Source organism: Coffea arabica, chromosome 3c (assembly GCF_036785885.1).
Source record: "Coffea arabica cultivar ET-39 chromosome 3c, Coffea Arabica ET-39 HiFi, whole genome shotgun sequence".
Lineage (NCBI taxonomy): Eukaryota > Viridiplantae > Streptophyta > Magnoliopsida > Gentianales > Rubiaceae > Coffea > Coffea arabica.
The window spans coordinates 15976049-15992150 of NC_092314.1; the positions used below are offsets into that span (position 1 = coordinate 15976049).

Here is a 16102-nt window from a genome sequence, read left to right on the forward strand (position 1 = left end):
CCTAAAATGAGATATTTAAAAATAACTAGTCTTAACAAATAATTAATATACACAAACTGAAACAAATTATTAAAGCTATTCGTATTTGGGAACTGAAACTATCACCAAAAGATCTAAAGGGGTTAATGGAGACAATGAAACAACCGTTTAGCACGAGTGAAGTTAATTCCCTAAGCCTTGTGCATTTCTTGAGGGTGTTAAGTATCTTCACGATAACTGGGTTTTGCACAGAGATTTAAAGACATCAAATATACTTTTAAATAATAGCACAGAGATTTAAAGACATCAAATATATTTTTAAATAATAGCACAGAGATTTAAAGACATCAAATAACTTTCAAAGACATCAAATAACTTTCATCTGTCATGTTACTGTAGATTTTTGTATGGATTTCAAGCTAATTTTCTTCTCTGTGGCCTTAAAGATCATTGTCGTTTTGTTTTGCAGATATTCAAAATTTTTCGTACGCCTAATGACACAATCTGGCCTGGGTTTTCGAAGCTTCCAGGGGTCAGGGTTAACTTTGTCAAGCATCAGTATGTATTAGACTATTATTAGAATCATGTTTCAGTTCCCAAATAAATGAAGCTTAAGACTATTAGACTATTATTAGAATCATGTTTCGCATGCAAATTTCATTACCGAATATCAGTACCGTAAACCAATTCGTATTGAAAAAAGAAGATAGAAGCGCAGCAGGTGTATGAAGTAAAATACCTAAGACAGGGTTGCGAGAAAAGCTGATGAAGATGGTGTGAAGTGTGAACGAGTTTGGACTTGCACTATTAGTAGATAAGCTTGAATTCCACAATTTTTTTTTGGCTTAGAATCGGAGCAGCAGGCGGAAAAACTTTAGGCTTCGGTGCTTCCTTTTTGCTGATTGCTATGGATCAAGATTGGAGTTTGGACTTAGTAACATCAAAACATAGAAGCAGAAATCAGCACATTCATAGCACTTTCAAAGTCCATACACCTTTTACCATTTGGCTTCTTTCTGTTGTCTTTTTTTTCTTCCTAGTTCCCTCTACAAATTACTCCAATCGATCGCTCGATAAATCTTCCATCACCATGGATCCACAGGATTTTTCCACCGGCAGCAGGCCGTCTCCGAGGAGAGAACTACAGGGCCCAAGTCCAGCTCCACTTAAAGTAAGCAAAGACTCCCACAAAATCAAGAAACCACCAGTTGCACCGCAGCTGCACCACCTCAATCACCCTGCTCAGCCGCACCTTCAGCCCACAGTCGACAACGAACACCGCCAACCAGTGGTCATCTACGCCGTTTCCCCAAAAGTGATCCACACCACACTTTGGAGAAGGGATTAGAGTTAAGCCATTAAGGGGAAAAGGAAATTTCGGCAATTGTAGAGAGAGGAACCAGGAAGACCGAAGCGGCGAAGTGAAGTGCGAACTGCGAAGAGGAAGACTGGAGCGAACTAGCGAAGTTACCGAAGCGAAGAAATGAAGAATGAAGATTAGGGATCGGTCAAAATTGAAGTTTTTGTCAATTTTGACTCAAAAATTGGAAAACCGCGGTTCACAGTCCGACCCGATTTTGAAGATTTGAACGATTTTTTACGGATTTGAACGATTTTTTACGGTTTTGACCGGTTTCTTATAAAAGTCAACACAAGCTATAGACCGGACCGGACACATGGCCGGGTCGCAGTCGAACCGGTCAACCCGGTCAGTCCGGTCCGGGTTTGAAAACATTGGTTCTAATCATTAACCTTTTCCGCACATTCGTCGAGAAGTCTTGCCTGACCTTTCAGATAATATTATATTATAGCCTTCAATGAGAACGAACAAAAGTGTGATTGTCAAAATGAAAAAGTAAATAACATGTTGGATTTGAAGGACTTGAACTCTACAATCCTTAACTCTCTGAACACTCCATCTTTAAATTGTTTGTCCAAAGACTATGTTTCCTCTTCTATTCCATTTGATCCCTGGTCTTTGAGCAATCCTCGAGGTAGAGATATTACTACGTTCAGCAATTCATGTTTTCTTTCTTTTGTCAATCAGCATTTAGTATCATTGTCCTTCATATGCTACTCTGATATAAATAATGATGTCTATTTATATGCGTTGCAGTGACTCCATTCAATCAGAGAGCTCAGCGTCGTAAATGTCAGATAGAGACTATTGCTAGAATAAGGAAAAAAATAAAGGAACATGCATCTTTTGATTCCTTGCTTAATGACCAGCCTTGTCAGTGGAGGCATGCAAATACTTTGTCCAAGGCATGGTCTCACGTTCCAGAGGTTAACATTGCAATTTTTTATGAGAACGAACAAACCTCTAGTACACAATGTAAAGGTACAACTAACATCTTTGAAACTACACAGAACTTAAATTCTAAAACTCTAGGTTCTTTGAACGGTCCATCTCTGAGCAACTTGTCAAAAGACTGTTTCTTCTTCTATTACATTCAATCTCCAATTTTCTAGTGCTTCTCTAGGTATAGATATTATTATACACACCAATTGTTTTGCCTTTCCTGTTCAATCTCTCTTCCTTAAAAAATTTTCTCCTTCTCCTCTAGGATAATTCTGTCTTATTGCTACCTAATTAAGTTTGCCGTTCCAGATATCCAGTCCATTCAAAAAAAAATGTGATTGTTCGTTCTCAGACACTAAGTGATGTGTTAGCTAACAGAGATGAGACCAGCAAATCCTTCAATATTCCTATTGTTTTTATAGATTGTGCAAAGAATTGCACGAATGTTATGCCAACAAGAACGAAACAGTCAGGTTGTCCATTCATTGTTGATGCCATTTCAGACTTTTTTTCCATGTTTCGTTTATGTTAAGTTCGTTTAAGATTTTCTCCTACCCATTGTACCCAATACATAGAGTAAATAATGGTAAACATAGTTGCTCAAATGTCTTTAGAATTGAAGAAATTCCTAGAGAATCTTTATTGCTTCCTGATGCTCCTGATTGTGTGGAGCGAAGAGGTTTCATCTGGAACCTCCAAGCTTGTGCTGTTCACAAGGGGAAATCTCTATAGTTGTTCCTCCAATGCCTTATGCTCTAAAACAACTATTTATAGGGACTAATGAAGAATGTGAGCATTTTAGATAAATGTCCCATACTTATAACAATAACTTGTCCTTCACTTCATTTGCTGCGAAGTATGATCCAAAATTGACAAAGTATACGCAGGGAATTTATACTTGTCATGTTCAGGACCACGTTTATCATTTTCTCAATAGTTTATCACAGAGAGGGGATAGACCTTGTGGAATTCATCTCTATTTTTTTTTTATACTGATGAAGAATTAGTAAAGAGGGTTGCTACTTCTGACAAACTGCATGAGAGGACTTTAAAGCTGCTTATGGATATGCTAGGTTCTTCAAATATCTGACAGATGTTCCAAACCTCGAAAAACATAATATTGTGCTTATTTGTTATCCTGGGCTAGATCAACTTGTTTAAAATCTTCCTTCTATCTCTCGAGTTGGTGCAATATGGACTGAAAGTGCTGATGAATTAGTTGAAAGGCGAGCCTACATTCTAGCGTATAGCCATTCAAATACCAACCACAAGGTTCAGCATTATTATGCTTATTATGATCCTTGAAAACTAAAAAAAATGGAGAGAAAATAGTCTTCTTCATATATATTTGGACTACACAATATACAAATATATATACACAAGTATAACCTAATTTAGATTCTAAAATCATGCTAATCTAAATTAGTCTATTACCTAATTAATATATGATACTATAATCAATCAAATATAATCTTTCCTAATATTTACAATATCAAATCTTTTCATAATATCAGATCACATATCTTCAACACTCCCTCTCAAGATGGAGATGTTAATCATGCCTATCTTGTCACAAATGTAATCAATTCTCGAACCATTTAGAGGTTTAGTGAAAATATCAGCTAACTATTCTCCAGTTCTCACATGACTGGTTGAGATCAAGTTTTGCTGAATTTTTTCACGAACAAAGTGGCAACCAACTTTGATATGCTTTGTTCACTCATGAAAAACTGGATTTGATGCTATATAAAGGGCAGCTTGATTGTTACACCATAACTTCATTGGAAGTGAATTATTGATTCCCATCTCACACAATAATTGATGTATCCATATAAGCTCACAAGTGGATTGTGCCATAGACCGGTATTCAGACTCTGCATTACAGCGAGATACTACATTTTGTTTCTTACTTTTTCACGATACCAAATTACCTCCAACGAAGACACAATACCCAGTTGTAGATTTTCGATCAATTTTAGAACATGCTCAATCCGCATCTGAGAAGCATTTAATATGAGAATGACCATGATTACCATATAGTATACCACGTCTTGGAGCTCCTTTAGAATAACATGAGATTTGTTCTAAAACTGTCCAATGGGTGATTCTTGCTAAGGACATAAATTGACTCACAATACTAACCGGATATGTAATATTCGGACGAGTCACAGTAAGATAATTCAACTTTCCCACTAATCTCCGATACATCTGCTGTAAGTTGCATGTTGGGGATCATTGGTGCACTGCATGACTTAACACCTAACTTTCCTGTTACTTTTGAAAAGATCAAGGACATACTTACTTTGGCATAAGAAGATACCTTGTTTACATCTTGTAACCTCAATGCCTAAAAAGTATTTCAACATACCCAAATCTTTTGTCTGGAAGCGCAATTGAAGAAAATTTTTAAGAACTGCAATACCTACATTGTTACTACCAGTGATAACAATATCATCAACATAAACCACTAATAGGATAATACCAACTTCAAATTGTTGATAAAAAATAGAATGATCAGAATTACACTTCTTCATACCAAACTCTTGAACCACCTCACTGAATCTCGCAAACCAAGCACGAGGACTCTGTTTTAAATCATATAGTGACTTTCGAAGTCTACAAACCTTACCAGACTCCCCCTGAGCAACAAATCCAGGTGGTTGCTCCATATAATCTTCCTCTTACAAATCCCCATGAAGGAATGCATTCTTAACATCTAACTGGTACAAAGGCCAATTATTAGTAGCAACAAGGAAAATAAATAATCGAACAGAGGTGAGTTTTGCTACGGGAGAAAACGTGTCTAAGTAATCCACCCCATATGTCTGAGCATACTTTTTTGCAACAAGACGAGCTTTGAGGCGAGCAACAGAACCATCAGGATTAACTTTTACAGTAAACACCCATTTACAACTAATAGGTTTCTTACCCGTTGGTAGATGAACCAAATCCCAGGTACCATTGTTATCTAGGGCCATCATTTCTTCCTCCATAGCATCCCGCCAACCAGGATGTTCCAAAGGCTTAGATAAGCGTTGAGAAAAAGATATTGAGTCTAAGGAAGCAGTAAAACAACGCAAAGAGGGAGACAAATGGTCATATGAAGCAAATGATGAAACTGGGTAAGTGCACCGTCTTTTACCTTTTCTTAAAACAATAAGCAAATCAAGACTGGAATCTAGAGACTGAGGAAGCAATGGATCAGGACTCGGATCTGTAGAGAGAGAAGGTGGTGGAGGATGTGAGTCTATGTGTTGAGAATGACGAGAATACACTTGAGTGATCGTTGGTCTTGTAGGAACAGTTGTTGTAACAGTGTAGACTAGAATATCATCTCCCTTCCCCTGACTACTATAGACATTAGACTCAAGAAAAAATGGATGCGCCTCAAAAAAAGTAACATCAGCATAGACTAAATAACGATCTAAACTTGGAGAATAACATCTATACCTTTTTTGAAAACTTGAATAACCCAAAAACACACACTTGAGAGATTTGGGATCTAATTTAGACACCTGAGGATTGGTATCACGAACAAAACAAGCACACCCAGATATGCATGGCTCAATGGGAAATAAAAATTGGGTTGGAAACAAAATTGAATAAGGAATCTCGCCAGCAAGTATAAAAGATGGCATGCGATTAATTAAGAAACAGGCTGTTGAAACCGCATCTGCCCAAAATTGCTTAGAAACCTTCATGTGAAATAGAAGGGCTCTAGTAATTTCTAATAAGTGCTTATTTTTCCTTTCAACAACACCATTTTATGGTGGTGTGTCAGGACATGAAGATTGGTGAAGGATTCCATTTTCTGACATATATGAATTAAAGGGTTTAGAAAAATATTCTTTTGCATTATCACTTCGCAAAATGCAGACAGACACATTGAATTGTGTTTTTATTTCAGAACAAAAGAAATAAAAGATATTAAATAAATCTGAACGACTTCTCATTAAATATAACCAAGTAACACGAGAGTAGTCATCAACAAAGATAACAAAATATTTAAAACCAGACTTAGATACTATTGGACAAGGGCCCCATATATTAGAGTGCATTAATTTAAAGGGGGATGAAACCCGTTTATTGACTTTAGGCAAGTAAGACAAACGATGATGCTTGGCAAATTGGCACGATTCACAATCTAAATGGGATAATTCTGAAAATTTGGACACAACTTCTTCAAAGTGGGGTAGAGATAGATGACCCAAACGACAGTGAATTTCAAGCGAAGTCAAGGTGGAGGAACATGCAATAGGTTTCGGCACTTTCAATGAAGGGATTTCAAGTGTATACAAGCCGTCAGACTCACGTCATTTACCAATAATTTTTTCCGTCATAAGATCCTGAAAAACACAGTATTCAGGAAAGAATGAGACGGAGCACTTGAGAGCTTTTGTAATTTTACTAACTGAGAGTAGATAAAACGAAAAATTAGGTAAGCATGAGACTGGATATAAGGGGATAGATGACACAATAATTGCTATACCAGAACTCACAATTGAAGCACATGACCCATCAGCTAAAGTAACATTCGGATGATCTTTGTTAGGATTAAAAGAGGAGAGGATACCTTTATTACCGATCATATGATCTGTTTCACCGGAATCGATGACTCATTTGTTAGAAGATGACACAAGGCATGTGGTAGGCTTACTTGAGTGATCAATGGAAGGAGGATTGGTACTAGAAGATGGGTTAGCAGATTTTTGTGAGGCCTGGAACTCAGTAAAGCGGGCAAACTCGTCAGCAGAGATGAGTATGAATTTGTCAGATGGCACATAATTATTTTCCTGGATTGCAAAATTTGTAAACGGGGGCTGCTGTTAAGGTCTATCATGAAGGTCCCAACACGTACGTATGGTATGGCCTGATTTCTTACAGTGATAACAGATTCGCTGATTTGAATTGTATTGTCCATGACCAGCAATCCCACCAGTCCCATTTTTGCCACTATTTCTACCATTATGACCAGCACCACTTCGACTCACGAGAGCATTAGTAATATTGGAAGTAGACAAAGATCCCTTGGTTCTCAACACTCGTGTGAAAGTTTCATGGAGGGAAACAATCTTTGGGCTAGAGAGAATTTGTGTTCGAGCAGCATCAAACTCAATTGGTAATCCTGCAAGAAAACTCATTATAGCCATTTGTTCTCGTTGAAACTATTGAGTTTTTACATCAGTACTAAAAGAAAGGAGAGAATTCAATTCCTCATACACACGTTTAAAATCCATAAAATATTCTATAAGGGATCTCTGCTATTTTTTCAAACAGTAAAATTCCTTACAAATATCATATATATGATTTAAATTACCTGTACCAGAATACAAGAAAGCTAAATAATCCATAAGATCTTTAACAAACTCACAATGATTGATGAGACTGACTATCTCATTATCAACAGAGTTTCGGATATGCAAAAATAGTTTTGCATCTTCCCTTAGCCAAATCTTCTTTTCTTTCCCATCAACGGGTGGGTCATCAGTGAGATTATCATCTCTATCGATGCTGCGCAGATATATCCGAATAGTTTTACTCCAATCCAAAAAAATTTTTCCACTCAATTTACGTTCAGTAATTTTTGATGTCGTAGGAATAATATCAGAAATTACTGTTTTCATCTCTCTACTACTACCTTTCATATCTGCCATTATAATTCACAGAAGAAAGACCTAAAAGCCATTCAATAGGGTCATGTCAAATGACAAATTGATAATAGAGGCTGAAACTCTGATACCATGAAAACTAAGAAAAAGGGAGAGAAAATACTCTTCTTCATATATATTTGGACTACACACACTACAAAAAATTATTTCTTTCGTGACAAATTTTTCATGACAACCAACCTATTCGTTACAAAAACAATACTTTTTATGACAACCCGTCAGGCAAATGTCCTTCAAAAGGCAAACATGTTTTTCTATTTTTTTTCATTGTTTAGAGTTACTTTCCCCACATCAATTCGTCAGGAAAAGTTTTCATTCTCCCTCCATTTTTTTCCCCGTTTTGGACCCAAAAAAATTTAGAAGGAAATCAGACTTATGACATGGAAACCGGGAAACAAAGAAACACTTTTCCGTATCTCTTACTTTTGGAACAACAACGACAAAGAAACACTTTCTCCAAATCTGTAACTTGTCTTCATATCTCCAACAACAAAGAACAACAACGAACTCGAACTTGTCTTCATCTCTTTCAACAAGAGAGACAACACGATGGTCTAAGGTGATGTAAAAATCAAATAATCCTTCAATTTTGTCTTCAATTTTGTCTTGAATCAGTTCCTTTTCTCCAAATCACCCTTCAATTTTGTCCTTAATTGGTTCATTTTTTATTTTTATAGTGGGTATTTTATTCATCTCTCTCTTTCTCTGTTCGTCAAAACCCAGGAAGATGTTTAAATTCTTGTGCCCGAGGATATAATCAGTAGAAAACTTGTTGATATCATTCTTGCTGATGCTCGCTTGCTCGATAGAGATCCTTTGAAAATTGACCCGGTTGGTATCCTATTTTGGTTGCTCCTCCTATTTCCAAGTCATCAATTTTTCAGCTCTGCTCAAGGTACTGAAAGTACAATAGTGGAATTGGCAGTCGGCTCTGACTGGTGAGTCAATTCAATTTTTCAGGTCTGACTATGGAATTTGCAATCAGCTCAATTTTTCAGTTTTGTTGCTTCTCTATTTAACAGAAAAGTTACAATTTTTAGCTTACCCTTTTGATAAAAGATCGATATTTCATGAAATGGCATTATTTTTTATACAATGCAGTTGTAGATTAAGAATATGTACTTAAATTACAATTAAGTTTCTAAATATTTCCTTGGGTTATATGTCCTGGTGCAAATATTGGTTATTGGATTAGAAGGGTGGTAATGTTGTTTGGATTTCATGGCCAAAAAAAGAGGAAATTTTGACTTGGTTAGTCAAAATGGGTGTACTATTGTCCAGTCTTTTTTATACGTATGTCTACATAGTTTGAACTACATTTGAGTGGCTTTTATATGAGGTAGTTGTATTTTGTTTTGGGTGAAGATAATAGATAAATTTCAGGTCAGCATGGAACACTGAAAGAAATTTTAAGACTGGCTATGGGGAAACCAGCAATGTATTCTCAGTGGTTGCATCCTTGCTACTTACTGCAAGGATAGTCTTCGAACACTACTGACACTTTTTCCTATGCATCACCCATATAGAAAAAAATGAAGATGGCCCAGGATAATTTGGTGGTGGAGAAATCCCAGTGTTGCAATAAAAAATGGAGCATGTTAGTGACTTACCACGGCCTAAATCTCATTGCTTGAATTCAGCTTACTAACAGAGTTGAGATGTGAGAATTATGACAGCGATGCTAGTTGCTACTGTGATTATCTATACTGGATGTGCGACTTCAGATTCTGTTGTTCTTCCATTTCCAGATTAAAGGTGGAATGGCAGGGTTTACAGGACAAATTTCTGCTGTCATAATTCTTGGCATTATGTTGATGTGACATAGTTCTTCTCATTTGCCCTGTAAATGTTCTTGAAAGTGAGATGGACAGGTAAAGATGTTTAAGCAGCAGTCTCTGGCTTCTTTTATAGTCTAAGCCTATTACAAATTGGAATTTTGTTGGATTTACATGACATTTGACATACATCTAAGCTGGTTGCTAAAATAACAGTGAAGCCAGTCACACTGTTTCTTAGTTATTTAAATTGAGAAAAAGATGATTCTACCTGGATATTTCTTCATATAGGTGTGTTTTTAGTTAAAAATTATCATTTTTGTTCCATTAGTATCTTTCTCTTACCAGCCCAATTGGAATTTTGTTGGATCTATGATACATATCTGGAATAGATCTAAGCTGTTTGCTAACAGTACAGTGAAGTCAGTCTCGTGATTTCATAATAAAGTAAATTGAAAAAAAATAATGATGATTTGGCCTTGACATCTCTTTGTATAGGTGCATGTTAGTTAAAAGTTATCATTTCTGTTCCATTAATATCTTTTTCTTACCAGCCCACTTTCCATTTGCCAACTTTTGCACGCTGTGAGCTTTAATCTAAACTTTTGCTAGCTGAGAAATGGCAATAGAAACTTCTGTGTTAAATTTCCTTTTTGTTAGATGGGTAGCTATGAAAGAAACTGAGGTACAAGATCTATTTAACTGGCTTGCCCTGGACTTTGAGAAGGCAGGTTTTATTAATGAACTTCTTACGTTGTGACAATGTAATATAGAAACAGTTAATTGAATTTTTACGTGGTGACGGATAAATAGAAAACTCTTTTGAGTTAAAATTTTCACATGGTGATATTTATCTATCTTGCTCAGATCTAATTGCACAGATTTTTCTTACAACAAAAGGTAATTTGCTGTATAAAGGTTTTCCATGAACTGTTTGAATGGATGCCTTTATTGGTTTGACATGCCTGTAAATGTGAATTGTTTCCAGCTGATTACTTATTCTGTTCTCTTGGCATGTGATACATAATATTCTGCAGGCATCAAAATATCTCATTGGAGATGCTTCTGAAGCTGGTCAGAGTATTTGGGTCAGTAATATATTCTTCTATATCAGCACCTTCATCCGTAGGAGTGGATATTGAGGCAGAGCAAAGGTGTGATTCAATATCTCAAAACATCTCTTATTATCCGTATTATCTGAAGTCTCCTAATTCTGAGACTCTTGTTGGGTTGGTGCAAAAGGTTGGAACGCTGCAATACATGCTTTGTTGAGCTTGAAAAGGTTAAGCGTTGCTTGCCTGTACTTTGCAGGTGATTGTTCTCTCCCTAAATTGCTGTTCTCAATGTACGCACATGATGATTTCTTTGTTGCTTATTTGTTTTGGGGTTTTCCAGAAGAGGTGGTTCAATTGCCAAGTCGGCACACGAGTTAAATCTAGCACTTCAAGAAGTTTAGTTTCATGAGGAAGGTGTGTATTGATTGAGTAGTTTAGTTGCAAATATTGGATTGACACCTAACATGTTTCTCCAAGAAGACTGTGGGACTTGATCGCAGTCGTGCCAAGTGGAGGCTGCTAATTCATTCATTTAACTCAAGGTTGAAAGCTGAGTGAGAAATGGCCTTTTGCTTTCATCTGCTTGAACAGATATTGCGCCCCATCAACTTGACCTGGTGGAGAATGCTTAGGTCTAATTCTTGGCTAACCCAATATCATGAAATGCTAATCTTTAGTTGTAGGCTTATTGGGTAAATCATGTATTGCTGTAATGTAGTTAGGTAGTAGCAAATAGATGCGAGCTGGGGAGTTAGGTAGTTAGGTAGTAGCAAATAGATGTGGAACAATTTATGTTATGATTTGTATTTCCTGGTGTATTATTGGTTACTTGCAGCATAGTAATTATTCTGGTACAAGTTAATGCATTGCTTGTACTCATTATTAGGTGGTCCCTAAGCAATTTGTAGTGATCATCCATGCATCATAACAAAAATACATCTTTTGCATACCATTCTATTATTTCTCTGATTTCAGATTTTTCTTGGTTTTATTGTACAGGTTTGGGGTGAACTTGTGGATTGCTTTTGGCTCATACTGAAGAACTCTTCTATTTTGATATCATCGATCTCTAGTATTTTGTTGACCATGGAATTAAAGTCCATCTTTTGGTTTTAGCATATGTTAGGTATATGGCAGTTATCTAGGGAGAAATAGCAATGTTGATATTGGTTTCAAATCATGGAATGTGATGATATATATGTAAATGTTTGACATAGTTAACTTTTGTGGTTTGACATATTATGGTTGCCTACTAATGATAATTTGTGAAGTTTTGGTTGATATTTTGCTTGCATACTTTTATATTTTGATTGGATGGAGTGTCTAAATAGATTATATGCGATGGTTTAGTCAGGAGTTTTAATTTTTTTTGAAATTGGGCTTGTTGGCAGGGAGATTTCGTCCATTTGTAAGGGGAAGCTCTGCTAAAATTTTTTTTAAAATAAAATAAAAAATTATTATTCAAAAAAAAGATACGGTCATTGTTGTCACTAAAATTGCTAGGCTTAAAAATGCTGAATGGTCAAATTAGAAATTAATATATTATAGTGATGCAGCTATCGTCAGGAAAAATGATATTGCATTGTCATTAAAGTTTCCCCACAAGTTTCAATATAGGACTTTTCTTGACAATCAAAAATTTAGTGACAAAGTTCAGGGTCTTTCCCGACAAAGGATCGTCAAGAATATGAGGTCTTTCCCTGACGATCAAATCATCACGATTACCTTTCCTAATGATGCGTCACAGAAAATAACACCTTTCTTGACGACAATTCCAATAGTTGTCAGGAAAACCTTTTGCCGACGGCGTATAGGTGACTAATCTTCTCTGACGACATTGGTGTCACGAAAACTTTTCCTGACAAAATACGTATATTTTCCTGACAAATATTGTTGTCACTAGAAATCTTTTTTTTTGTAGTGACAATATATTAATATATATACACAAGTGTAACCTAATTTAGATCCTAAAATCATGCTAATCTAAATCAATCTATTATCTAATTAATATATGATACTATAATCCTATGATACTATAATCAATCAAATCTAATCTTTCCTAATATTTACAATATCAAATCTTTCTATAATATCAGATCACATATCTTCAACAATCCTATACAATATCCTCTATTATTTTCTCATGGTCAATCTGGATGGCACCATGGAATTAAACAAGTCTATAAAAGAAATGAAATGATACTCCCTGTGATAAAAAGATTATCATTGATCCTTCTTCTATGAAGGACCATATGAACTTATGGAATTAGAAATGAGAGGCAAGTACATCTCTTGTCTTTTATAGTAAGGAATTTCACGATTAACAAATAATTATTAGACATATATTTTTTTCTATGGCTGCTAACCGTGGAAAGAAGAATGAGGATACTGTATCAGCTAGAGAATATTATTGCTATCGGTTTCAAATAAGAGAGAATGATAGATCCATACTATTGCATACACTTAGTTGCTGTAGCAATTTTCGATTGATTCCTATGTAAAAATTGAAACATCTGGACTGTATTTTCAGTGGAAGAGGCAAAATGAAATTCAGACAGAAATTCTCGAAGGTGTTCTAGATAATATTTCAATTGGCCAAAGGTTCAAGAGTTGGTCGAAAGGTCATATTACCAGCTCTTTCATAGGTGGTCCGAGAGATATGAGGCGTAGATACCTCGATGTAATGGCATTGGTACAAAAACATGGAAAACTGGATATTTTTCTAACTATGACATGTAATCCAATGTGGAAAGAAATTCAGGATAATTTGCAGTTTAGAGAAAAATCTCAAGATAAACTAGATCTTTTGTCTCAAGTATTTAGAGCAAAATTTGAGATGCTCAAAGCTGAACCTTCAAAGAAAATATTTTTGGAGAGGTGGCTACATGTGTTTATGTTATTGAATTTAAAAAAACGTGGATTTTTGCATGCTCATTTATTATTTATCTTGAAGCCACAATTCAAGTTACTTAACCTTGAGTCATATGATAGAATAGTTTGTGCTGAATTGCCAGATCCCAAACAGCATCCTCATTTGTACTCTCTTATCCTTAAACACATGATTCATGGCCCTTGCAGAACAATGGACAAAAGTAGCCCTTGTATGAAAAATGGTGCCTGTAAAAACCATTACCCAAAAAACTTTTGTGATTGTATAACTCATGCTGAGGATAGTTATCCATATTATATGAGAAGAGATGATGGTAGAAAAATAACTGTCTGTAGGTTTGAACTTGCCAACAGATGGGCATCCCATATAATTTATATCTCCTAGCCTTGTTCGATTGCCACATGAATGTGAAAATCTGTTCTACTTTAAAGCTTGTCAAATATTTATACAAGTATGTGTTTAAAGACCATGATCTTGTCAGTTTTAAAATTACTTTTGATGATGGTCGTGTTGATGTTGACGAAATTAAAGAATTCCAGCACGGGAGATGGATTTCACCCTCTCAGGCTTTTTGGCGAATCTATGAATTCAGGTTAAATGAGATGACTCCAGCAATTTATACTCTCTAAGTTCATTTTCCTGGCTAGCAGCTTATCACCTTCAACAAGAACTCGAACCTTTCGCAATTGATGAGAAGAATTGATTTTTCAAAAAATATGTTGACCGAGTTCTTCAAAATGAACAATGCGAACACAAAAGTTGAAAATTTGAAGTGCTTCTATAAAGAATTTCCAGAATATTTTGTTTGCTCTTCTAAGTTTAAAGTTTGGACTAAGAGAAAGCACAAAAAGGCCATTGAAAGATTGGTGACAGTTAGTTCCCGTGAGGGAGAGAGATATTATCTTAGGCTCCTACTGACTCATGTTTGAGTGCCTACATCTTTTGATGACCTTTTAACTGTTAATGGTTAGAAAATGAATAGCTTTAGAGATGCTGCTTCAGCCATTGGACTCTTACAATCTGATACATATATAGAAGAAAACTTTTAAGAAGCTGCTGTTTTTCAAATGTCATCTTCCTTAAGACTGCAATTTGCTACTCTTCTTGTTAATTGTTCTCCGGCGGATCCTAAATTTCTTTGGAAAAATTTGAACTAGAGTTGTCTAGAGATGACCATCAATTACAACATCTTTGTCCCTATTCAGCTGATGAGATCAGAAACAAAGTCCTTGGAGATATCAGTAAATTAGTGGAACATATGGGTAAGAACTTTGCTGATTACCATCTAGCTCCAAACACTTCAACAGATGCCTACTCTGGCCAACTAACAAAAGAAGTAGAGAATGAAAGAAATATTGAAGTTCTGCCAAAAGATCATGTAATGACTTCCAAATTAAATGTTCAATAACATCATGCCTATGACTTGATCTCAAAACAGTTTTTTCTTTTGGTGGTTAGAGTTTCTTCATTGGTGGTCCTGGAGGAACTGGTAAGACCTTTTTATATAGGCCGCTGCTACTTTAAGATCCAAAGGTCACATTGCTATTGCTACTGCAACATCAGGCATCGTAGCATCTATTCTTCTGAGAGAAAGAACATCCCACTCTAAGTTTAAAATACTATTAAATTTTTCTAAAATTAAAACTTGCTAGCTTAGTAAACAGGGTAGTGTTGCAAGATTGCTTTTTGAATCAAAATTAATTTTGTGGAATGAAGCTTCAATGGCCAAGCAAGAAACTGTTGAAGCTTTTGATGATTTGCTTAGAGATACAATAGATTGTGACCTTCCTTTTGGAGGCAAAATTGTTGTGTTTGGTGGTGATTTCCAGCAAACTTTGCCTCTTATTATACAGGCTACAAAGGAAGTTCTTATAGAATCTAGCCTTGCTAATTCTTCTTTGTGGCCTAAATTACAAAAGCTGAGGTTAACAAAAAACATGCGAACAATCTTAAATCTAGCATTCTCAGAATTTTTATTAAGAGTGGGCGAAAGAAGAGAGCCTGTCGATGCACATGGTGAAATAACTTTATCTAGTGGCATGATCATTCCTTATAATGAAAGAGAAGAATCCTTGGATAGGTTTTTGACTTTTCCCTTTAAAGTGCTACTTTTACTAAGTTTTTACTCTATAGTTCACCATGTATATATCCTAACTCGGATTTCTTACGAACAGGTTGATGAAATCTGTCTTCCTAGATCTAACAACCTATTCAAAAGATCCCTATTGTATGATCAATGATGTATTCTTTCTCCAAAAAATAGTTCAGTCGATGAAACAAATGACATGATGATCAAAAGATTTTCAAGAAATCCTCATGTTTATATAAGTTCTAATAAAACTGTTTATCCACGGCATCAAGTAGATTATGAGGATTTTCTCAATTCTCAAAATCCAAAAGGTCTTCCTCCTCATAAGTTGTTACTTAAGGAA

The 16102-nt window shown here is 35.6% G+C and overlaps 1 protein-coding gene across 1 annotated transcript; it reads left to right on the top strand.

Moving 5' to 3' along the window:
- Positions 1 to 9619: 9619 nt before the first annotated feature.
- LOC113735681 (katanin p80 WD40 repeat-containing subunit B1 homolog KTN80.4-like) lies at positions 9620 to 11181 on the top strand. The gene is made up of 5 exons (XM_027262674.2): positions 9620 to 9662; positions 9776 to 9821; positions 10763 to 10879; positions 10968 to 11036; positions 11121 to 11181. Exons 1-5 carry the CDS (start codon positions 9620 to 9622, stop codon positions 11179 to 11181), a joined length of 336 nt encoding a protein of 111 aa, XP_027118475.2.
- Positions 11182 to 16102: the final 4921 nt, after the last annotated feature.